Source organism: Oncorhynchus nerka, linkage group LG10 (genome assembly GCF_034236695.1).
Source record: "Oncorhynchus nerka isolate Pitt River linkage group LG10, Oner_Uvic_2.0, whole genome shotgun sequence".
NCBI classification, from domain to species: Eukaryota; Metazoa; Chordata; class Actinopteri; order Salmoniformes; family Salmonidae; genus Oncorhynchus; species Oncorhynchus nerka.
Window position 1 is genome coordinate 32,611,894 of NC_088405.1, and position 26,112 is coordinate 32,638,005.

General features: G+C 41.5%; 2 protein-coding genes across 2 annotated transcripts in view; both read right to left on the reverse strand.

The window, feature by feature from the left end:
* Nucleotides 1-225: 225 nt before the first annotated feature.
* Nucleotides 226-12,993, reverse strand: LOC115135168 (potassium channel subfamily K member 18-like). The gene is made up of 3 exons (XM_029669551.2): nucleotides 12,492-12,993; nucleotides 12,045-12,200; nucleotides 226-2,029 (listed from the first exon to the last, which is right to left on the reverse strand). The coding sequence occupies exons 1-3, from the start codon at nucleotides 12,718-12,720 to the stop codon at nucleotides 1,200-1,202; spliced, it is 1,215 nt and encodes a 404-aa protein (XP_029525411.1). The 5' UTR covers nucleotides 12,721-12,993; the 3' UTR covers nucleotides 226-1,199.
* Nucleotides 12,994-24,842: 11,849 nt separating this feature from the next.
* The window catches only part of LOC115136344 (cytosolic phospholipase A2 zeta-like), a 29,373-nt gene continuing 28,103 nt past the window's right edge, over nucleotides 24,843-26,112 (reverse strand). The window contains exons 19-20 of the mRNA XM_029671934.1: nucleotides 25,863-26,049; nucleotides 24,843-25,546 (exon numbers count right to left, since the gene is read on the reverse strand). Coding sequence (XP_029527794.1) covers nucleotides 25,305-25,546; nucleotides 25,863-26,049 — 429 coding nt within the window. The 3' untranslated portion in view covers nucleotides 24,843-25,304. The remainder of the gene's footprint in view (nucleotides 25,547-25,862; nucleotides 26,050-26,112) is intronic.

Consider the following 26,112-nt stretch of genomic DNA (forward strand, 5'->3'; position numbering starts at 1 on the left):
ATTGACAACAAACCTCCCTTTACAACATTGTTCCTCAGGTTGAGTTATGGGCCTTTTTTCAGACCACTCTCTACCTTTCTTTTTTCTTTCTGTGCTCTGAGAATTGGCTGCCATACTAAAAGGATATAAGCATATCATATTTTGCTCTTTGGAATATACTGTGTGAGTAATGTCTCACGATGTCTCGTGTCATTTCTTTCATAAAATATTTAGACACCCCACATGGACCTGAACGTGTTTTAATGGTGACGTGAAAGCAGGATATACAGTTTGCTAGACAGCATAAGCTTATGAATGCAGGGTGATTAACAACAAACATGTATTTCTCATATTTCTCCATTACACTACTATATTTGCATGTTAGGAGATACTGCTGGCACATAAAAAGCACACAGTCAAAGACTACCTTAATAACAGACACCTTAGCTCAATGAACACAGAAGGCAATTTGAAAAAACCTTATTGGTAGTACTTCATTTTACCGTACATACATTAGTATTTATACATGATACATACACAACAATAACCATTTGGTACCAGGTACTATAGCTACTAATTGTGTTTAATTATTTTAAGTAAGCACCAGAAGGTATACATTGATAATAAATACAAGGTAAAGAAATAACAGTGGTACAGTACTGTAAAAATAAACTGCTACCATATTATTCCCTGTAGAGAAGGCACTGAAAAATGCAGGTGAAAGCTTTAATGTGCACTTCTCACAACTTGAACAAAGACTCATAAACAATTCTAACCAATGCAAGAGTCATTGCAGCTTCAGTCAAATCTACCAACAGTAGATTGGGATGTCCCCATCCTAAATCAAAGGTAGAATATTGGACCAACAGGTTGAACTGTAGACAACATGTATACATACTATAGATAGTATAAGTAACTTGTTGGATAAATATATCCAGACAGAGTGCATATCTATATTCGGGCAACAGACATGTAAGATAAATCTCACATACATAAAGTCACATAATTTTGCTTAAGCTTTGGGCACATGCACATTTTCATTTGCTCAAGCTAATGATGAGGGGTCAGCTCAAGGGTTAGCTTTGCACCCCACTGAGCTAGACACTGTTCCCAAGTCAGCCGTACAGAAGTTTGTGCTTAGTGCTTTTTGGACCCACAATGGCAGGGCCTCATAACCCTAAAACTCTTGAGCCGCCTGGTGGAGGACGAAACCCTTTTTCTCAGTCGCTCCCCAACTCGTCAAACCTCTCTACCATCCCCCCGCTGATGCAGCGCATGCACTGGCGGTAGCAGCTGACGATGCGTGACTGGCCCAGCTTGAAGGCCATGGACATGATGGCCATGCCCATGATGATGAAGACAAAAGTGAGCATGAAGTACTTGGGGTGGTTGGGCACGATGTCACCAAAGCCGATGGTGGTGAGGGTGATGAAGCAAAAGTAGAAGGCATCAAAGGTGTGGAACTCTGTCTCCCACAGGGGCAGGATGAGGCCTCCAAACAGGATGTAGGCAAACACCACCACCAGGATGAGGAGCAGCGGCACGTTCAGCTTGTCCATATTGTCCCCGATGCCTGTGAAGTCCCAGATGGCAAAGCCCTTGGGCAAGGGGGGCATGCGGTCCAGCTCAGGGCAGGAAAGGCTCCGCACCAGTGGGCCCTGCCTGTTGAAGTTCTCCCGGGCAATGATGCGATTGAAGATCTCTGTGTTGTTTCGCAGCTGGATGGACTTGCGCTTCACAGACTGCTGGCTGTGGAGGACCTGTCGGATGTCCATGGGCTCCCGGACCACCACCTCGTGGCTGAAGGTATAGGTCCCGTCCTGGAGGCCCCCCTGCCCTGGCTTCTCTGTGTCATGGGAGGGGGACCAGCGGCCGTATTGGGGCAACCTGCAGAAAAGAGTGTGCAGGTGGCAGTAGGCCCTGGAGAGGAGCATGGCCAGGAGGTCTCCCACATCTGTGATGACCAGGAGCATGAGGGGGATACCCACCATGGCATACAGGATACAGACCACCTTACCAGGCAGGGTCACCGGATAGATCTCTCCATAACCTGAGACAAGAAGAGCAGCAGGGTATGGGATCATACAGGTAGGTAGCTTCCTTATTTCCCTCTCATATCCAAATATTCTCTTTCTCGACAACAATCATTTTGTGTCTAACCTCAAATTATATTGTAAAAATGTCCGCTCCTAACACACAAAAAAATATGTGCAGAAGATGGAAAGAATATAGTTTGTCAAACATGGTTTTAGATCTATTGCTGCCATCTGTCGGTCATTTCTAATACTGGATTTGCTGATGCTTCTCTCTAAGGGCATTCAGGGGCATCATACACCCATTATTTTATAAGGGGCACGAAGTATGTGAGGATGGAGGGGGGAGGAAGTTTAGAGCCATAATAATTATGTCTAATTCTACAGTGCATTCGGAAATTATTCAGACCCCTTCACTTTTTGTTACATTACAGCCTGATTCTAAAATGGATATAATTATTTTTTCTCTCATCAATCTACACACAATACCCCACAATGACAAAGCAAAAACAGGTTTTTAGAAATGTTTGCAAAAAAACTGAAATACCTTATTTACATAAGTATTCAGACCCTTTGCAATGAGGCTCGAAATTGAGCTCGGTGCATCCCGTTTCCATTGATCATCCTTGAGATGTTTTTAGAACTTGATTGGAGTCCACCTGTGGTAAATTCAATTGATTGGACATGATTTGGAAAGGCACACATCTGTCTATATAAGGTCCCACAGTTGACAGTGCATGTCAGAGTAAAAACCAGACCATGAGGTCGAAGGAACTGTCCGTAGAGCTCCGAGACAGGATTGTGTCGAGTCACAGATCTGGGGAAGGGTACTAAAAATGTCAGCAGCATTGAAAGTCTCCAAGAACATAGTGGCCTCCATCATTCTTAAGTGAAAGAAGTTTGGAACCGCCAATACTCTTCCAAGACTTTGTCCCGTAAATGATTTCATAATGGTTGCATCGCTGTTTTAAATGCGCTTTGAATTGTTATTAAACAATTTATCCATCACATGAATCATTCTATTTGGTATTTGTTGTGGAATTGTTAGATATTACTTGTTAGATATTGCTGCACTGGCGAATCTAGAGGCATAAGCATTTCGCTACACTCGCAATCAAATCTGCTAACCATGTGTATGTGACCAATAACAATTGATTTGATTTCATTCTGGCTGCATGTGTCCCTCTCCTCTCCCCGTCTCTAACAACCGGCTCGCACGTCTGCTTCAAAAAGTGTTGGCAAAAACAATTCTCCGATATGATTGTGTTTATTTGGCCACTTGTGATAAATTCTAAAAGGAATTATAAAAGCAATCAGTTTGCAGTTCTCACTGGAAAGTATGTTGTTAATAATTTTCTAAAGGTAATGAAATAATGGATATTATGATTGGGCACTAAGTCAGCCTATCAATAGCCTATTTGTTGCCTTAGCTTTCTCTTACTGACAGTTCGAGTTGAGATGCGTTTGGAATTGGAAAGTTTACGAGGTGAACTCATTCATTCTTTTTTAAATATTCTGTCTGCAGTGACTTTTGTCTGGGCTGCTTCAAATGGGTTACACTGGAGTTTGTTTTAATACCATTACTTCATTCCAACTAGAAAATGTCTTATGAAATCATGCATTCATTGCACATTATAATGCATAAGATGGTGGTTTTGAATATGTGTAATTTTAACATTGTGGGACTGCAGGCAGGAGCTGGATGAGATCTGCCAGGAGCAGGTCAGTGTTGGCGGCAAAAAAAACCTGTGGGGGCGGGCACGGTACTAAAACAATCAGTTCTCCGCACACCTCTACTACAGAGGACCACGATGTGGGTAGTGGACAAACATTGACATCTATTTGGCCAAAACAGACATCTATATTGTGCTATACTGTACTCTACTGTACCCTACTCTACTATTCTCGACTGCACTCTACCGTACTGTGCTCTACTATACTGTACCCTACTCTACTGTACCCTACTCTACTATTCTTGACTGTTCTGTGCTCTACTATACTGTACCCTACTCTACTGTGCTCTACCCTACTGTACTGTACTCTACAGACCAAGACCACAAGATCAAGAGTTCATGGGCCCTTTCTTCAATTGTTAGAAACGCAAGAAGAGTAAACTCGAGCACAGAGCAGTAGAGTACAGTAGAGAACAGTACAGTAGGATACAGTATAGCAGAGCACAGTAACTTGTCATGGTCTCAACTCACTGGGTCTGGGTCTGAATCTTGGGACCAATGTCCTGGTATAAATCTTGGTCTTGGCTCCTAGATATTACCTTAGTCTTTGGTTTACGAACTATACGCAACCCAATTTGAAATAGACAATGCTCTCTGATCATTGGCTGATCACTCCCAAACCATAGGAATCCCCACCCAGTTGACTACTTTTAAATGGCGGAAGCCCTCAATGCCAATGTCTATATCAAAACAAGTTATTATCATATATAGTATAGCGGTATAGTCTTTTGACCATACAGGGATATACAGTGCCTTGCGAAAGTATTCGGCCCCCTTGAACTTTGCGACCTTTTGCCACATTTCAGGCTTCAAACATAAAGATATAAAACTGTATTTTTTTGTGAAGAATCAACAACAAGTGGGACACAATCATGAAGTGGAAGGACATTTATTGGATATTTCAAACTTTTTTAACAAATCAAAAACTGAAAAATTGGGCGTGCAAAATTATTCAGCCCCCTTTAGTTAATACTTTGTAGCGCCACCTTTTGCTGCGATTACAGCTGTAAGTCGCTTGGGGTATGTCTCTATCAGTTTTGCACATCGAGAGACTGAAATTTTTCCCATTCCTCCTTGCAAAACAGCCCGAGCTCAGTGAGGTTGGATGGAGAGCATTTGTGAACAGCAGTTTTCAGTTCTTTCCACAGATTCTCGATTGGATTCAGGTCTGGACTTTGACTTGGCCATTCTAACACCTGGATATGTTTATTTTTGAACCATTCCATTGTAGATTTTGCTTTGTGTTTTGGATCATTGTCTTGTTGGAAGACAAATCTCCGTCCCAGTCTCAGGTCTTTTGCAGACTCCATCAGGTTTTCTTCCAGAATGGTCCTGTATTTGGCTCCATCCATCTTCCCATCAATTTTAACCATCTTCCCTGTCCCTGCTGAAGAAAAGCAGGCCCAAACCATGATGCTGCCACCACCATGTTTGACAGTGGGGATGGTGTGTTCAGGGTGATGACCTGTGTTGCTTTTACGCCAAACATAACGTTTTGCATTGTTGCCAAAAAGTTCAATTTTGGTTTAATCTGACCAGAGCACCTTCTTCCACATGTTTGGTGTGTCTCCCAGGTGGCTTGTGGCAAACTTTAAACAACACTTTTTATGGATATCTTTAAGAAATGGCTTTCTTCTTGCCACTCTTCCATAAAGGCCAGATTTGTGCAATATACGACTGATTGTTGTCCTATGGACAGAGTTTCCCACCTCAGCTGTAGATCTCTGCAGTTCATCCAGAGTGATCATGGGCCTCTTGGCTGCATCTCTGATCAGTCTTCTCCTTGTATGAGCTGAAAGTTTAGAGGGACGGCCAGGTCTTGGTAGATTTGCAGTGGTCTGATACTCCTTCCATTTCAATATTATCACTTGCACAGTGCTCCTTGGGATGTTTAAAGCTTGGGAAATCTTTTTGTATCCAAATCCGGCTTTAAACTTCTTCACAACAGTATCTCGGACCTGCCTGATGTGTTCCTTGTTCTTCATGATGCTCTCTGCGCTTTTAACGGACCTCTGAGACTATCACAGTGCAGGTGCATTTATACGGAGACTTGATTACACACAGGTGGATTGTATTTATCATCATTAGTCATTTAGGTCAACATTGGATCATTCAGAGATCCTCACTGAACTTCTGGAGAGAGTTTGCTGCACTGAAAGTAAAGGGGCTGAATAATTTTGCACGCCCAATTTTTCAGTTTTTGATTTGTTAAAAAAGTTTGAAATATCAAATAAATGTCGTTCCACTTCATGATTGTGTCCCACTTGTTGTTGATTCTTCACAAAAAAATACAGTTTTATATCTTTATGTTTGAAGCCTGAAATGTGGCAAAAGGTCGCAAAGTTCAAGGGGGCCGAATACTTTCGCAAGGCACTGTACTACTATTCAAAAGTTTGGGGTCACTTAGAAATTTCCTTGTTTTTGAAAAAGAAAGCACTTTTTCTATCAATTAAAATAACATAAAATTGATCAGGAATACAGTGTAGACATTGTTAATGTTGTAAATGACTATTGTAGCTGGAAACGGTAGATTTCTAATGGAATATTTACATAGGCGTACAGAGGCCCATTATCAGCAACCATCACTCCTGTGTTCCAATGTCACGTTGTGTAAGCTAGTGCAAGTTTATCATTTTAAAAGGCTAATCGATCATTAGAAAACCCTTTTGCAATTATGTTAGCACAGCTGAAAATTGTCATGCTGATTAAAGAAGCAATCAAACTGGCCTTCTTTAGACAAGTTGAGTATCTGGAGCATCAGATTTGTGGGTTCGTTACAGGCTCAAAATGGCCAGAAACAAAGAATGTTCTTCTGAAACTCGTCAGTTTATTCTTGTTCTGAGAAATTAAGGCTATTCCATGTGAGAAATTGTCAAGAAAGTGAAGATCTCGTACAACGCTGTGTACTACTCCCTTCACAGAACAGCGCAAACTGGCTCTAAACAGAATAGAAAGAGGAGTGGGAGGCCCCGGTGCACAACTGAGCAAGAGGACAAGTACATTAGAATGTCTAGTTTGAGAGTCCTCAACTGGCAGCTTCATTAAATAGTACTCGCAAAACACCAGTCTCAACGTCAACAGTGAAGAGGCGACTCCGGGATGCTGGCCTTCTAGGCAGAGTACCTCTGTCCAGTGTCTGTGTTCTTTTGCCCATCTAAATATTAAATTTTTATTGGCCAGTCTGAGATGGCTTTTTTGTTGCAACTCTGCCTAGAAGGCTAGCATCCCAGAGTCGCCTCTTCACTTTTGACGTTGAGACGGGTATTTTGCGGGTACTATTTAATGAAGCTGCCAGTTGAGGACTTGAGAGGTGTCTGTTTCTCAAACTAGACACTGTAATAATAGTATGGAAATAATAATGTATTTTATTTTGTAAAGTGGTTTCTTGCATCAAACAACACAACAACATGTTCAGTCACCTACTTGTCTGAAGGACAAGTGGATAAAACAGGTGTATGTCAAGCTCTGCATGCTTTTTTTCAAAAGTCTCATGGAACGTAGGCCCTACATTGAACACCACACATTGGCTGCATCTGAATGCTGAATGATAGAACAGCTCAAATGTTATAGGATGCATTTTCTCCATTTTTTTTTTATGGTAGTCCACTCTGGTAGGTCTACATTATGATCAAATAGCCACAGTAGCCTACTTGGCCACTGTTAAAACTGTAACTTAAAGGTGGCACAGCCTCAGTAAACGAGCGCTGGAAGTTGCACAGGATTTTCAGAACGTTCAAGTTTGCGCTCAGCAGACCTGAAATTTGCTCAGTGCCATAGCGGCATTTTGCCCTAGTTTAAACCAAGGTACCAGGGTGCCCTGTCTAGAAGCACAGCTTCGACTGCTCCTACAGTTTTGCGTCGGTACTGCAGCTTAACTGATGCTTGGCCCAGAAAGACCATTTTCATACACGGCTACATAGAGAAGTCAGATTAGAAAATTCCTATTAAGACACTTTAGTCATCACCTTTGTGCACAAAACATCAATTGAATTATTCTAATAATTGTCGCTGAGGCCAATACATTTTTTCACAGCCGAAGAGATTCAAATTGTACATTCATCCAATGTCTGCCATGTTTTTTTGTCACGTATACTCCCTCTCCAGCCTAGGTCATCAGGTCATCAGGCTGCTGATTATCACGCACACCTGTCACCATCGTCTCGCGCACCTGCGCCTCTTGACTATCACCTGGACTCATTCACCTCCTTGATTATCTTCCCTATATCTGTCACTCCCCGAGGTTCTTTCCTCCGGTGTTATTGACTCTGTTTTCATGTTGGTGTCTTGTTTGTGTTTCGTGTTTATTGTTTCATTTACTTATTAAAACACTCACTCCCTGAACTTGCTTCTCGACTCTCAGCGCGCTCGTTATATTTTTGGATTACGTGATGATGCCGTCGCTGCTCACGCTGCTTCCTGTGCACACTGAGTACTAGCATGTGATGTTGTTCGGTATAAACCGGATGCAATCCGGATATAGACGGTCCATAAATTGGCATATGTGAACATGAGTAGATAACCTTGAAAACAAAGGTCTTGGATGCAGTCTCCAGTTCTTACTATACCTCAATGAGCTAAACATGAGCACAATTCCCGCCTGCATTTTAAGCCCCGCATACCCAAACTTGTGATTTGCTGGGAGAGTTGTCTGTCTGAAAAGGACCCTACCCTGAATTTTTTTTTCTCCCTTTTGAAATGTCAGAGAGAAGCGGACATCCTCCCCAGACCTTGTGACGTTGCCTAGTTTACGATACTCCAAGGTCTGGGATATCCAAGACTATTGAGAGAGTGTCCCTGGTAATGATGGTTTCATGATGTAACAGTGAAGCTTCATAAGAGTGACTATAGACGCAAATCATAGCATTAACAACAAATGTATAATAACAATATGTCATACAAGCTCAATCATTTACAATTTGACGACCAAGGGATAAAGAGGAAAAATAGTTGAGATGAGATCCATTGTGGTTTTCTAGTAGTGACATAAGGATATATTGTGGTGATCTTGGAGATTGGAACCTAGAAAGCAATAATTATCAATAATGTGGAAAGAAGTCCGTCTTGAGACCTCTAATCTGCTTCTGGTGATGTGAAATGCATTTTGGTCTTCGAGGGACTTTCTTCAGTAATTTGCGGCCTTCCTGTTTGCCGACCAAGCTATTAGCCATTAACCCCAACATAAATGGACCATGATAGCTATCATATATCAGACCTTAACAGACTTCCTAATGTATTTTATGAACATAAAGTGGAACATTAACAAAAAAATAGAGTGCAGAGATGTCATTCAAAATGGGATTCTGATGTAATATTACTTGGTTTGGAGTGTTTGAGTGTTTTCCAACATGTTTTAGCAACATTTGCATAATGCCTTGTAGTCAATGGCAAGTGATGACAATTGTATATGTAATGAAACAAAATATGGAGGGAAAAAAAACGTTTTTGGGGATCAACTACAATCACAGAAAGAGTGAAAAGAAGCCTACATGTAAAAATGTGTGAACTTCCCCTGCAGGTACTCCCACAACATTAGAAAATAACAAAGGGAATCTAGCAACCTCTCCCTTTTCCGATATATGATCGGTAAATGTTTGGTTCAATACAGCTCACTAGAAAATCATCCTGTTGAATGGTGTATGGCTTGCCAACTGTATAGAGGATGGCCCTAAAAATGGTCAAAGACTCCAGCTACCCAAGTTATAGACTGTTCTCTCTGCTACCACATGACAAATGGTACTGATGTACGAAGTCTGGAACCAGCAGGACCGTGAACAGCTTCTACCCCCAAGCCATAAGACTGATAAATAGCTACCCGGACTATCTGCATAGAACCTTTTTGACTCATCACATACGCTGCTGTTACTGTTTATTATCTGTCCCTTTATTCCTAGTTAAATCAAAATCAAATCAAAGTTGATTTGTCTCGTGCTCCGAATACAACAGTGAAATGCTTACTTACAGGCTCTAACCAATAGAGCAAAAAAGGTATTAGGTGAACAATAGGTAGGTAAAAAAAATAAAACAACAGTAAAAAGACAGGCTATATACAGTAGCGAGGCTATAAAAGTAGCGAGGCTACATACAGACACCAGTTAGTCAGGCTGATTGAGATAGTATGTACATGTAGATATGGTTAAAGTGACTATGCATATATGATGAACAGAGAGTAGCAGTAGCGTAAAAGAGGGGTTGTTATATGCACATCCTGTATCTACATGTACCTCAATTACCTCGTACCCCTGCACATCGACCCATGTATATAGCCAAGATATCATTGCTCATTGTGTATCTATAGTATTTTTGCAGAGTTAAAATTCTCTCTATTATTACAGTTTTACTTTTCATTATTTCTCTATTTTCTTTCTCTCTGCATTGTTGGGAAGGGCCCGTAAGTAAGCATTTCACTGTTAGTCCACACCTGTTGTTTACGAAGCATGTGACAAATACATTTTTGATTTGATACACTTAAAAGTTTCGAGATTCAGAACAATGCTGAACAAGAACTACAAAATATGCATGTGTGAAAAACTGTCTGCAAATGCAGTTGATGGGAATGGTCCATTAGCAATCACGGCTAGGCACTAATGCTGAAGCTGTGGCTTGAAATGGCTGTTGAGTGAAGTCAAGACTGGGGGTGAGGCCAGGTCAATGATCTATGTTCTTCACTAAAGGAGCGCTGAAAGAGAAGGCTAACCAGTATCTTATCTTGTTACTTTAACCACTGGACATACATTACATTGCCCTCACACTCCCTCAAGATGGTAGTAGTTGTATAGTCAATGACCACATATATCATTGACAGTTCATATGATGTATATAGGCACATCTTAAGACACAAATACTCCTGTATTAATCTTATGGGCACAGCCTCTGATTTCAATGATTTATATGACATCTTCATCTTAAGGTGCAATCAAAGTAGCGGTTTTGTCCCTGGTGGTGATCATCGCAATCAGAGAGGGTCTGAGCCCAGCGTGAACCTGCACCAGGGACTGACACATGAAAAGCACACAGAACATAGCAACCCCCCCCCATTCTTTGCAGCAGCTGTCTGCAGATGAGAACCACAAGGTGCTTGCAAGAATGAATGCAGAGCACAGCCAACTGTTTTTATGTCTGTAAGTTTTATAACGTGTAAGAATAACATCCCTAACATAGTCTTCTGCCATTTAACTCATTTGGTTTTGAATACTGCCATTATAGCTCGTTCCTGTTGTCCCCGGAAAGGCTAATTTATTTGACATTAATGCAGTCATTTTAAACTCAATTAAAAAATGGTTTCCTCTGGAAAATAATTGTATGGGAGGTGGTTAAGGAACCAAATTTGTTTAATTTAGGGAACGCGGTAATCTACTCTATGTATATCGACATTGCATGTGCTACTAGATACAAGTATGTCAATGTCAACCATTGTTTTAACAATTCATTTGACAAATGATAAGGGTTAGATGGATATGAATTCGTACTACAGTCCAGACTTTTTTTGGAAAATGTTTACACATCGATCTGTTAATACTACTGATAACTTTGTCCATGAAATGCTCTGATGTGACATGCACAAATGTGTAATGTGTATTCCACAGTATTTCCATTTAATGACAAACTCTTTATCAGGGAGGTATGGTAGGAGTCAAATCAGCTATGGTAGCAATTACAGATAGACAAATCCACAAAATATCACATTTTCAATCCCTGTTGGCCAAACCCGTTGTTTCATGTTTGACTGCTGATTGATGGAGAGCGGATCAACTCTCATTTACAGCCTGATAACATCAGTTCACTCAGTGAGCATGGCACACAGCACACTAAGACCAAAGTTCATCAAGCCTGAGGCCAACAACATGATTTAATGTGGTGGAAATTTCAATGACTAAAGAGATGAGAGAGACAGTGTCCTATTTGTAAAAAACAAACATAGTAATGACATTGTACTAATAATACATCATGCCTGGTGTTCCAAATCCATGGATATTTATTTCAGGTGGGCTTCATTTTGACAGGAAAGCCATTGTTGCTTAGAGGCTATCTATATCAGTGGTGACCATGCATAACAATCCATAACCAGACATAACAATTGAGAGTATCTATCTATATTGTCCTAATGAGGCTATACATTTACAAAGAGAATCAAATGAGCCCAAAATATTTGCAAATGGTCTACAACACCAGCACAATTATATTTTTAGTATACTGTAGGCCTAATGTGCTGTCTTAATTAGGCCTATTTTGTGTTTGTTTTGCATGTCTTTTAACTTTAAGACGAAACGTAACTTAAAAGTTGGTCATTTAGATGACTTACCCACGGTTGTGAATACAGTACAACAGAAGAACAGGGATGGATAGAATGTCCATCGCTCTGGACGTTGAAGCCATATGGACTTGAACCCCCCGTTGATTTCTTTCTCTAGTTCTTTCACCAAATGTTGTTCTTGAGAAGAATTGCTGGACAAATTACCTGTAAATAAAAGGCAGTTATTTGAATGAAGTTAATTGTAAACATTTTTGAACACATTTTACAAGACATAAAAAAAGTGTAATGTAAAAATCCTATTTTCACCCCATCTATAAAGACTGTATCTATAAAGACTGTAGCCCTATATTATAACAAGTTATAACAATAATAATAATAATAAACATCGATCTAGCTTTCTGGCCTTTTTAGGCTGAGTTTCTGTATAGCACTTCGTGACATCGGCTGATGTAAAAAGGGCTTTATAAATACATTTGATTGATTGATTTACCTTACCTGGATAATTTTGAATTGTGCGCAACAGTTTACCCAAAAACTCATGATATTCCCCTTCTGCTTTGTACACACTCCCTCCCTCAATGCACCAGAATAGCACCGCTCCCAAGGCGGCATATCCGACGAGTGAAAGTATGAGAAAAACGTGAGGAAACAGCTTCCATAGCTTTGAAGTACACTTTTTGGAATTCTCTATCGAACTTCGTGTTTTACCCAATGCCAACGACATCTTGCAGTCTCTGAAGAGCTATTGGAACGTGATGCCAAATTCTCTCTCCATGGCAAGGCTGTCAAGACAGTCCGACGGCGAGGAGCGCAGAATGATATGTGTCCGCCATCCCCCCGCATTAAGCAAACACCAAATTGAAGTCCCCCGGGAGACAAGTGCTATTGACTTCATCTCTCAGGTAGGCTATTTTGAAACTCCACAAAATAGGACATTTATTCGTTTTGTACTTGATTCCACATTAAAGCCTCCTTAACTGGATAATGCAATTGCCATTTGAATCAGTAAACACAATTTGATCTTGCCCCCTCGCCTTTTTGAGCATTGAGTGACAGGTGTTGATGCCGTCTATATTTAGCTAGCCCCATATGAATGCAGCTGTTGTTTCAGAAGAACAACTGGAGCTTGACAAATTCCAGCCAGTAAAACAGGCATTTACCTACAAGGCACAGCGACAAAACTGCATTAAAAACATCCTACAAACTTTACAACAAACTTCTGCTGCTGTGAATCACAATGGAAATCATTGGGTGAATTATGACCATTGCCTAAAACATTGACTAAATAGGCATACTGCTTTACTTAGTTGTGATATTACCTGTTTAGGTGGATTATAATTCATGAACATGTTTGTAGGGTTGATACCAGAGGAGGCTGGTGGGAGTAAATCAGTGGGAATGTATAAGCACATCAAACACATTGAAACAATGTGTTTGACTCCATTTCATTGATTCCATTCCAGCCACTACAATCAGCCCGTATAGCTCCTCCCACCAGCCTCCTCTGGTTGATACATTTTGTGTAAGGGAACATTTAAAAGCGGAAATTACAAACTTCAGAAGCCTTTTTAAACCGCAGATACACCTATAAGTTTTACATTTCCTGCATTGCAGAAATGTTCTGCAACAGAGTGATCAAATTAAGATCCTACATCTGAACAAAGAGCCTTCTGCGAAGCAAGAAATATACTCTAAATGTTTGTATTTAGCTTTCAATTAATCATGTCCTGTTTAATCCAACAAATCACATTAAAAGGTGCACAATGTCAGACGGTCACTTCAAAGTCTTTTGAGACTGTTGCCAAGGTCCGAAAGGACTGCATGGATGGGTGTGTGTTTTAAAGTCTCAAACAAGGTGCTTCATCATGTGAACGGGGTTCACGGTTGTCCGATTTTGTGAGACAGGCAATGAAGAACCTTCTATGGGTAGGAGCCTTTGTTGCTGCCCTATGCGGGGATACGGGATTGAGTACGGGTAGGAGCCAACAAAGGGTTTATTCTCAGACTAGTTTTTTCTTATTCTTCATGTCATGTTGTATAATGTAGGAGACAGGCGCAGGAATACGAAATAGAGGGATTTTATTTCTCTGTCCAAAATAGAGTACGTCATGAAAATGACAGGGACAAAGCCCAAAACAAACACGTATATACAGTTGAAGTCGGAAGTTTACATACACTTAGGTTGGAGTCATTAAAACTCGTTTTTCAACCACTCCACAAATTTCTTGTTAACAAACTATAGTTTTGGCAAGTCGGTTAGGCCATCTACTTTGTAATTTTTCCAACAATTGTTTACAGACAAATTATTTTACTTATAATTAACTGAATCAAAATTCCCATCGGTCAGAAGTTTACATACACTAAGTTGACTGTGCCTTTAAACAGCTTGGAAAATTCCAGAAAATGATTTCATGGCTTTAGAAGCTTCTGATAGGCAAATTGACATCATTTGAGTCAATTGGAGGTGTACCTGTGGATGTATTTTTATTTTTATTTTTTTATTTCACCTTTATTTAACCAGGTAGGCTAGTTGAGAACAAGTTCTCATTTGCAACTGCGACCTGGCCAAGATAAAGCATAGCAGTGTGAACAGACAACACAGAGTTACACATGGAGTAAACAATTAACAAGTCAATAATACAGTAGAAAAAAGGAGAGTCTATATACATTGTGTGCAAAAGGCATGAGGAGGTAGGCGAATAATTACAATTTTGCAGATTAACACTGGAGTGATAAATGATCAGATGGTCATGTACAGGTAGAGATATTGGTGTGCAAAAGAGCATAACATAAAATAAATAAAAACAGTATGGGGATGAGGTAGGTAAAAATGGATGGGCTATTTACCGATAGACTATTTCAAGACCTACCTTCAAACTCAGTGCCTCTTTGCTTGACAGGGGCGGCAGAGTAGCCTAGTGGTTAGAGTGTTGGACTAGGTTGAGGTTGCAAGTTCAAATCCCGGAGCGGACAAGGTACAAATCTATCGTTCTGCCCCTGAACAGGCAGTTAACCCACTGTGCCTAGGCCGTCGTTGAAAATAAGAATTTGTTCTTAACTGACTTGCCTAGTTAAATAAAGGTAAAAAGCAAAAGAAATCAGCCAAGACCTCAGAAAAAAAACTGTAGACCTCCACCAGTTTAGTTCATCCTTGCGAGCAATTTCCAAATGCCTGAAGGTACCACGTTCATCTGTACAAACAATAGTACACGAGTATAAACACCATGTGACCACGCAGCCATCATACCGCTCAGGAAGGAGACGCGTTCTGTCTCCTAGAGAGGAACGTACTTTGATGCGAAAAGTGCAAATCAATCCCAGAACAACAGCAAAGGACCTTGTGAAGATGCTGGAAGAAACAGGTACAAAAGTATCTATATCCACAGTAAAACAAGTCCAATATCAACATAACCTGAAAGGCAACTCAGCAAGGAAGAAGCCACTGCTCCAAAACCTCCATAAAAAGACTACGGTTTGCAACGGCACATCAGGTCAAAGATCGTACTTTTAGAGAAATGTCTTCTGGTCTGATAAAACAAAAATATAACATAATGGCCATAATGACCATCGTTATGTTCGGAGGAAAAGGGGGAGGCTTGCAAGCCAAAGATCACCATCCCAAGCACGGGGGTGGCAGCATCATGTTGTGGTGGTGCTTTGCTGCAGGAGGGACTGGTGCACTTCACAAGATAGATGGCATCATCAGGAAGGAAAATTATGTGGATATATTGAAGCAACATCTCAAGACATCGGTCAGGAAGTTAAAGCTTGGTCGCAAATGGGTGTTCCAAATGGACAATGACCCAAAGCATACTTCCAAAGTTGTGGCAAAATGGCTTAAGGACAACAAAGTTATTGGAGTGGCCATCACAAAGCCCTGACCTCAATCCTATAGGACATTTTTGGGCAGAACTGAAAAGGCGTGTGCGAGCAAGGAGGCCTAAGAACCTGACTCAGTTACTCCAGCTCTGTCAGGAGGAATGGGCCAAAATTCACCCAACTTATTGTGGGAAGCTTGTGGAAGGCTACCCGAAATGTTTGACCCAAGTTAAACAATTTAAAGGCAATGCTACCAAATACTAATTGAGTGTATGTAAACTTCTGACCCACTGGGAATGTGATGAAAGAAATACAAGCTGAAATAAATCATTCTTAAAAATAAAGTGGTGATCCTAACTGATTTAAGACATGGAATTTTTACTAGGATAAAAAAAAACTGAGTTTAAATGTATTTGGCTAAGGTGTATGTAAACGTCAGACTTCAACTGTATATAACACAGTGCTGTAACCCAAACCAAGCGCGAGGTGGAAACCTCTAATAAATACACGGGACGAGACCCGTAATAACAATACAGGGGACGAGACCCGTAATAACAATACAGGGGACGAGACCCGTAATAATAATACAGGGGACGAGACCCGTAATAACAATACAGGGACGAGACCCGTAATAACAATACAGGGACGAGACCCGTAATAACAATACACGGACGAGACCCGTAATAACAATACACGGGACGAGACCCGTAATAACAATACAGGGGACGAGACCCGTAATAACAATACAGGGGACGAGACCCGTAATAACAATACAGGGGACGAGACCCGTAATAACAATACAGGGGACGAGACCCGTAATAACAATACAGGGGACGAGACCCGTAATAACAATACAGGGGACGAGACCCGTAATAACAATACAGGGGACGAGACCCGTAATAACAATACAGGGGACGAGACCCGTAATAACAATACAGGGGACGAGACCCGTAATAATAATACAGGGGACGAGACCCGTAATAATAATACAGGGGACGAGACCCGTAATAACAATACAGGGGACGAGACCCGTAATAACAATACAGGGGACGAGACCCGTAATAACAATACAGGGGACGAGACCCGTAATAATAATACAGGGGACGAGACCCGTAATAATAATACAGGGGACGAGACCCGTAATAACAATACAGGGGACGAGACCCGTAATAACAATACAAAGGGACGAGACCCGTAATAACAATACAGGGGACGAGACCCGTAATAACAATACAGGGGACGAGACCCGTAATAACAATACAGGGGACGAGACCCGTAATAACAATACAGGGGACATGACCCGTAATAATAATACAGGGGATGAGACCCGTAATAATAATACAGGGGACGAGACCCGTAATAACAATACAGGGGATGAGACCCGTAATAATAATACAGGGGATGAGACCCGTAATAATAATACAAAGGGACGAGACCCATAATAATAATACATGGTAACACAAAAGTGGATACCATAATGGTTTTGTTATACTGTATTTCAGTCTTCTGTGATATATATACTGTGTAATATTGGGATGCAAACTAAAAATGTAATCTGACATGGTACTTTTTTAAAACCCATAACCATGTGTATGAGGTGTATACTTTTGTTTCAAAGTAGATTTGCTTAAGACTACCAATAAACACTCTGTGTGACCCTGATTTAGCCCACTGCAGTAAAAGGTTAAAGCAGACAATTGTAAGAAAATTGTTAGGCCTAAGAAGAAGCCTTACCTGGCCTAAGAGGTAAGTGGACACATTTGACCATGTGAGTTCTCTGAGCCTGACTATATAGGCTACTCTCCAGGTGAATACCAAACCATTAAGAGTTTAGACCCCATGACACTACTTCTGCAAAACATCCTCCAGTGGGCGTACATATAGGCCTACTGTACAATAATTCAGATGAGGAGTGGTCTTACTGTGAAACTTGCTGCACTATCTGTATGGTCATCACACACATTTGAGCATCATACAATCATACAATGGTCCAATGAATAATGATCAATTGATAGGATCATACACAGACATTGCTGTAGTCTGTGACATGCTGTGTCACACTACGTCTACAATCGCAATTGATCAGTCTGGTGGATAATTGATCCCAATCACCATAAAAGTGTTTCATTTGTACTCAACAATGAATTACTTAATTATAGTGTGCATTATTCCATAGCTTGAATACTCTCAACACCGATAGCTTGTCCCTCAACCATTATCAACGACTGTTCAATGTAAACCTTGCACTGTATGTTTTGTACATACTGTCCGAACACATCCCAGTATGTGAGTAGTAAACCTGGAGAAAGCTACAAGAGCTCTTACCATATAAAACAACCTATTGTGTTAACAGCTAATGTCTGGTCAATGTTAGCTTTGTAAATATTTAGCTGAAATTAAGGCTGGTATAAACAGAGATCAGTGAGTTTCAGAATCACAAGGCTCTGATAGGTGGCTTAACGGCCAAGTAAGGCGGCATTCGGGCTGCTCACATTCTTATGTCTGGAGCAGACATATACTCTCAGACAAACCTTTTATTAGTGAAGTAAGTCAGCTGTTGTTTGAATTAGGTGACGTGCTTCTTGATGTTGGATGATTGCTATAGCCTCAGCTTCTAGCCTGGTGGGGCCACAGTATTTTAAACTCTTTGTTCGTTGCCAATGTTCTCATACTTGGGTAGAACATGTCAGGAATTGATCAAATAAGGTATACATTTGTATCAAATCAAATCAAATTGTATTGGTCACATACACATGGTTAGTAGATGTTATTGCGAGGGTAGCGAAATGCTTGTGCTTCTAGTTCCTACAGCGCAGCAATATCTAACATGTAATCTAACAATTCCACAACAACTACATAATACACACAAATCTAAGTAAAGGAATGGAATAAGAATATATACATATTAATATATGGATGAGCAATGGCAGAGTGGCATAGGCAAGATGCAATAGATGGTATAAAATACAGTATATACATACAGTTGAAGTCGGAAGTTTACATACACCTTAGCCAAATACATTTAAACTCAGTTTTTCACAATTCCTGACATTTAATCCTAGTAAAAATGCCATGTCTTAAGTCAGTTAGGATCACCACTTTATTTTAAGAATGTGACATATCAGAATAATAGCAGAGAGAATAATTTATTTCAGCTTTTATTTCTTTCATCACATTCCCAGTGGGTCATAAGTTTACATACACTCAATTAGTATTTTGTAGCATTGCCTTTAAATTCTTTAACTTGGGTCAAACGTTTTGGGTAGCCTTCCACAAGCTTCCCACAATAAGTTGGGTGAATATTGGCCCATTCCTCCTGACAGAGCTGGTGTAACTGAGTCAGGTTTGTAGGCCACCTTGCTCACACATGCTTTTTCAGTTCTGCCCACAAATTTTCTATAGGATTGAGGTCAGGGCTTTGTGATGGCCACTCCAATACCTTTACTTTGTTGTCCACAACTTGGGAAGTATGCTTAACTTCCTGACTGATGTCTTGAGATGTTGCTTCAATATATCAACCTAATTTTCCTCCTCATGATGCCATCTATTTTGTGAAGTGCACCAGTCCCTCCTACAGCAAAGCACCCCCACAACATGATGCTGCCACCCCCGTGCTTCACGGTTGGGATTGAGTTCTTCGGCTTGCAAGCCTCCCCCCTTTTCCTCCAAACATAACGATGGTCATTATGGCCAAACAGTTCTATTTTTGTTTCATCAGACCAGAGGACATTTCTCCAAAAAGTACCATCTTTGTCCCCATGTGCAGTTGCAAACCAGAGTCTGGCTTTTTTATGGCGGTTTTGGAGCAGTGGCTTCTTCCTTGCTGAGCGGCCTTTCAGGTTATGTCAAGATAGGACTCGTTTTACTGTGGATATACAGTGGGGCAAAAAAAGTATTTAGTCAGCCACCAATTGTGCAAGTTCTCCCACTTAAAAAGATGAGAGAGGCCTGTAATTTTCATCATAGGTACACTTCAACTATGACAGACAAAACGAGAAAAAAAATCCAGAAAATCACATTGTAGGATTTTTAATGAATTTATTTGCAAATTATGGTGGAAAATAAGTATTTGGTCAATAACAACTTCGTTGCCCGGGCGGTGTGTTTGGGATCATTGTCATGCTGAAAGACCCAGCCACGTTTCATCTTCAATGCCCTTGCTGATGGAAGGAGGTTTTCACTCAAAATCTTACGATACATGGCCCCATTCATTCTTTCCTTTACACGGATCAGTCGTCCTGGTCCCTTTTCAGAAAAACAGCCCCAAAGCATGATGTTTCCACCCCCATGCTTCACAGTAGGTATGGTGTTCTTTGGATGCAACTCAGCATTCTTTGTCCTCCAAACACGACGAGTTGAGTTTTTACCAAAAAGTTATATTTTGGTTTCATCTGACCATATGACATTCTCCCAATCTTCTTCTGGATCATCCTAATGCTCACTAGCAAACTTCAGACGGGCCTGGACATGTACTGGCTTAAGCAGGGGGACACATCTGGCACTGCAGGATTTGAGTCCCTGGCGGCGTAGTGTGTTACTGATGGTAGGCTTTGTTACTTTGGTCCCAGCTCTCTGCAGGTCATTCACTAGGTCCCCCCGTGTGGTTCTGGGATTTTTGCTCACCGTTCTTGTGATCATTTTGACCCCACGGGGTGAGATCTTGTGTGGAGCCCCAGATCGAGGGAGATTATCAGTGGTCTTGTAGGTCTTCCATTTCCTAATAATTGCTCCCACAGTTGATTTCTTCAAATCAAGCTGCTTACCTATTGCAGATTCAGTCTTCCCAGCCTGGTGCAGGTCTACAATTTTGTTTCTGGTGTCCTTTGACAGCTCTTTGGTCTTGGCCATAGTAGAGTTTGGAGTGTGACTGTTTGAGGTTGTGGACAGGTGTCTTTTATACTGATAACAAGTTCAAACAGGTGCCATTAATACAGGTAACGAGTGGAGGACAGAGGAGCCTCTTAAAGAAGAAGTTACAGGTCTGTGAGAGCCAGAAATCTTGCTTGTTTGTAGGTGACCAAATACTTATTTTCCACCATAATTTGCAAATAAATTCATAAAAAATCCTACAATGTGATTTTCTGGATTTTTTTCTCTCATTTTGTCTGTCATAGTTGAAGTGTACCTATGATGAAAATTACAGGCCTCTCTCATCTTTTTAAGTGGGAGAACTTGCACAATTGGTGGCTGACTAAATACTTTTTTGCCCCACTGTAGATACTTTTGTAGCTGTTTCCTCCAGCATCTTCACAAGGTCCTTTGCTGTTGTTCTGGGATTGATTTGCACTTTTCGCACCAAAGTACGTTTTTTCTCTAGGAGACAGAACGCGTCTCCTTCCTGAGCGGTATGATGGCTGCGTGGTCCCATGGTGTTTATACTTGCGTACTATCGTTTGTACAGATGAACGTGGTACCTTCAGGCTTTTGGAAATTGCTCGCAAGGAGGAACTAGACTTGTGGAGGTCTACAGGTCTTGTCTGATTTCTTTTGATTTCCCCATTTGATTTTCTAATGACGTCAAGCAAAGAGGCACTGAGTTTGAAGGTAGGCCTTGAAATACATCCACAGGTACACCTCCAATTGACTCAAATAATGTCAATTAGCCTATCAGAAGCTTCTAAAGCCATGACATCATTTTCTGGAATTTTCCAAGCTGTTTAAAGGCACAGTCAACTTAGTGTATGTAAACTTCTGACCCATTGGAATTGTGATACAGTTAATTATAAGTGAAATAATCTGTCTGGAAACAATTGTTGGAAAAATGACTTGTGTCATGCAGAAAGTAGATGTCCCAACGGACTTGCCAAAACTATAGTTTGTTAACAAGAAATTTGTGGAGTGGTTGAAAAACAAGTTTTAATGACTCCAACTTAAGTGTATGTCAACTTCCGACTTGAACTGTATGGGATGAGTAATGCAAGATATGTAAACATTATTAAAGTGAGTAGTGATCCATTTATTAAAGTGGCCAATGATTTCAAGTCTGTATGTAGGCAGCAGACTCTCTGTGCTAGTGATAGCTATTTAACAGTCTGATGGCCTTGAGATTGAAGCTGTTTTTCAGTCTCTCGGTCCCAGCTTTGATGCACCTGTACTGACCTCGCCTTCTGGATGGTAGCTGGGTGAACAGGCAGTGGCTCGGGTGGTTGTTGTCCTTGATGATCTTTTTGGCCTTCCTGTGACATCGGGTGGTGTAGGTGTCCTGGAGGGCAGGTAATTTGCCCCCGGTGATGTGTTGTGCAGACCGCACCACTGTCCGGAGAGCCTTTTGGTTGTGGGCAGTGCAGTTAAATCAAAATCAAATCAAATCAAATGTTATTTGTCACATACACATGGTTAGCAGATGTTAATGCGAGTGTAGCGAAATGCTTGTACTTCTAGTTCCGACAATGCAGTAATAACCAACAAGTAATCTAACTAACAATTCCAAAACTACTGTCTTATACACACAAGTGTAAGGGGAAAAAGAATATGTACATAAAGATATATGAATGAGTGATGGTACAGAGCGGCATAGGCAAGATGCAGTAGATGGTATCGAGAACAGTATATGCATATGAGATGAGTATGTAAACAAAGTGGCATAGTTAAAGTGGCTAGTGATACATGTATTACATAAAGATGCAGTAGATGATATAGAGTACAGTATATACGTATACATATGAGATTAATAATGTAGGGTATGTAAACATTATATTAGGTAGCATTGTTTAAAGTGGCTAGTGATATATTTTACATCATTTCCCATCAATTCCCATTATTAAAGTGGCTGGAGTTGAGTCAGTGTGTTGGCAGCAGCCACTCAATGTTAGTGGTGGCTGTTTAACAGTCTGATGGCCTTGAGATAGAAGCTGTTTTTCAGTCTCTCGGTCCCAGCTTTGATGCACCTGTACTGACCTCGCCTTCTGGATGATAGCGGGGTGAACAGGCAGTGGCTCGGGTGGTTGTTGTCCTTGATGATCTTTATGGCCTTCCTGTAACATCGGATGGTGTAGGTGTCCTGGAGGGCAGGTAGTTTGCCCCCGGTGATGCGTTGTGCAGACCTCACTACCCTCTGGAGAGCCTTACGGTTGTGGGCGGAGCAGTTGCCGTACCAGGCGGTGATACAGCCCGCCAGGATGCTCTCGGTTATGAGGTTGAAGAGGCGCTGCTGCGCCTTCTTCACGATGCTGTCTGTGTGGGTGGACCAATTCAGTTTGTCTGTGATGTGTATGCCAAGGAACTTAAAACTTGCTACCCTCTCCACTACTGTTCCATCGATGTGGATAGGGGAGTCCACAATCATCTCCTTAGTTTTGTTGACGTTGACTGTGAGGTTATTTTCCTGACACCACACTCCGAGGGCCCTCACCTCCTCCCTGTAGGCCGTCTCGTCGTTGTTGGTAATCAAGCCTACCACTGTTGTGTCGTCCGCAAACTTGATGATTGAGTTGGAAGCGTGCGTGGCCACGCAGTCGTGGGTGAACAGGGAGTACAGGAGAGGGCTCAGAACGCACCCTTGTGGGGCCCCAGTGTTGAGGATCAGCGGGGTGGAGATGTTGTTGCCTACCCTCACCACCTGGGGTCGGCCCGTCAGGAAGTCCAGTACCCAGTTGCACAGGGCGGGGTCGAGACCCAGGGTCTCAAGCTTGATGACGAGCTTGGAGGGTACTATGGTGTTAAATGCCGAGCTGTAGTCGATAAACAGCATTCTCACATAGGTATTCCTCTTGTCCAGATGGGTTAGGGCAGTGTGCAGTGTGGTTGAGATTGCATCGTCTGTGGACCTATTTGGGCGGTAAGCAAACTGGAGTGGGTCTAGGGTGTCAGGTAGGGTGGAGGTGATATGGTCCTTGACTAGTCTCTCAAAGCACTTCATGATGACGGAAGTGAGTGCTACGGGGCGGTAGTCGTTTAGCTCAGTTACCTTAGCTTTCTTGGGAACAGGAACAATGGTGGCCCTCTTGAAGCATGTGGGAACAGCAGACTGGGATAGGGATTGATTGAATATGTCCGTAAACACACCAGCCAGCTGGTCTGCGCATGCTCTGAGGGCGCGGCTGGGGATGCCGTCTGGGCCTGCAGCTTTGCGAGGGTTAACACGTTTAAATGTTTTACTCACCTCGGCTGCAGTGAAGGAGAGGCCGCATGTTTTGGTTGCAGGCCATGTCAGTGGCACTGTATTGTCCTCAAAGCGGGCAAAAAAGTTATTTAGTCTGCCTGGGAGCAAGACATCCTGGTCCGTGACGGGGCTGGTTTTCATTTTGTAATCCGTGATTGACTGTAGACCCTGCCACATACCTCTTGTGTCTGAGCCGTTGAATTGCGACTCCACTTTGTCTCTATGCTGACATTTCGCTTGTTTGATTGGCTTGCGGAGGGAATCTCAATTCAATCCGTTTATTTAGGTGATTTATTTTTCCATCCTCTGGACCTTGACTGAAGTATCAGCAATGTCACAAGCATAGGCCATCATGTGTTCTCACATCACCAGAGAATTGCATTTTACCACCTGCACCACTTTGAAGGAATTAATCTCTAAAGTTAGGTCAATAGCAAAAGCATTTGAAAATCTGGAGTGCTGAAAATATACATTTTCCATCAAGTCTATAGTTGCATTATGATGAGTTGTGTACGATTTCTATTCAATCCTTTAGATACAATGCTGTATGCTGGACCCAGTGCCATTAACACAATCTAATTCCCATATTATGAGTCTCAAGACAGAGCTCGGATCGTGAAGTTATTTCCAATGAGCCTGCTCTCGGTCTTTACCACCAAACACATAATGTTTAGAAGTCTCATTTGCTCTGGGACAGATGCCAAGCTTTCTATCATTTCGAAAGACGCCTGTGTTAAAGAACCACTTTGTAAACAGTTATTTTTCCTGTGAGTGATGCTTTGGTGTGACACTTATTTGACAGTGTTTTGAAGGTGTACTCTGTGAGGATCTCGAAGCATTATTGTGTGTGCAATTAGCCAATTCAAGAGTAACCATTACTAACTTATGAAAATAGCCATTCAAAGAGTTACTCTATAAACGAGGAATGCATTAACTCAAATCAACTAATAGATTTATTAGTCATGAATTAATTCACTTTCAAACAACAGTATACAGACATGGTACATAATAAAGCAGAGTAAATGACTATCAAGAAATACGATTTAACGTGGTTACATGTGTCTCCAGAATAACCTCCAAGATAGAAAATACTATGTGTGTATAAACACACAGGAGTTCTGTGCTAAAATGAACTCAACAAGATACAATTCATAATATGAAACATACAGTAAGGTTCATAAAGGTAGAATGTAAAAAAAGACCGTCTAGAAAAACAACCCACGAGCTCGGAAACAAGAACTCAAAGTTACAACAAAATGAATTCACCCCTTTAAACCTTTAGAAACACGGCTTAGGACGCACCACCAAGAAATTATGGCTAGAGTTGCTCCTCTAAATCTGCTCTGTATGCATGTTGTTCTCTCTCTTCCTCCATGGAGGGGCCCCTGTCAATGATATGAGTGCTGCTCATGGTGGTCTGATTCTTCCACAGGCACCTTCCTTTCGAGGACCTTCCCGAGAGCCTGGAGGATCTGCTCCTTGTTGTTCTGGATGTTGTATGAGGTAAGGTCTGTCAGTGCTCGGAAGTCCTTTGCTGTGTAGGTGAGATGTTTAGTGAGGTAGGGGGAGCTGCTTGAGCTAATGTCAACATCCCCTGCCTTCCTCTCCTCCTCACCCTTACGTGCCACACCTTCAGAATGAGAACATAACAATACCGTCAGCCTTAAACATTAAACGAACAAACATCAAACTATAGTTTAACTAACAATATCAACAAAGTGCAATACAATCCAGTCCAATACAATACAATACGATACAAAGGTTTATGCCAATGATTTTTGGCCCTGATCTCTAAAGCACACAACATTGAAAATTGACAGAATATTGATTTGATTGACAGGCACAGGGCGAATGGCATATTGACAGCTTGAGCCATTAGCTAGCTACAGTAGGTCATTGACTACCTCTGCTTCTTTTACAATTATGATAATCCTGACAGTGCTTACCAGGAGCCTTGAACTCTTTGAATGAGATGTTGACTAAAGGGAAGTGAAGGACTATGGGAGCCTTGGGGTTTTCCTCATCCTCAAAGACGTAGAGCTCTTTCAGGGGCTGTCCCTCCAGGCTGCTGAAGTCAATGCGGGGGAAGGGGATGCTGTGGTCTTTGCAGTAAACCTCAGTCCTCTTGAGGACCTGGTAGATCGATTAAAGAGATGTCAGTCAGACAATTCAAACACTGTGTATGGCAGTTACAAG

What these genes read in the sequence shown, in the direction of transcription:
- LOC115135168 (XM_029669551.2), bottom strand. Translation starts at nt 12,720, where the DNA reads ATGTCGTTGGCATTGGGTAAAACACGAAGTTCGATAGAGAATTCCAAA. An exon ending in CACAATTCAAAATTATCCAG is followed by an intron (nt 12,201 to 12,491) that starts GTAAGGTAAATC and finishes TTTTATTTACAG; the next exon opens with GTAATTTGTCCAGCAATTCT. An exon ending in TACTGTATTCACAACCGTGG is followed by an intron (nt 2,030 to 12,044) that starts GTAAGTCATCTA and finishes TTCTTGTCTCAG; the next exon opens with GTTATGGAGAGATCTATCCG.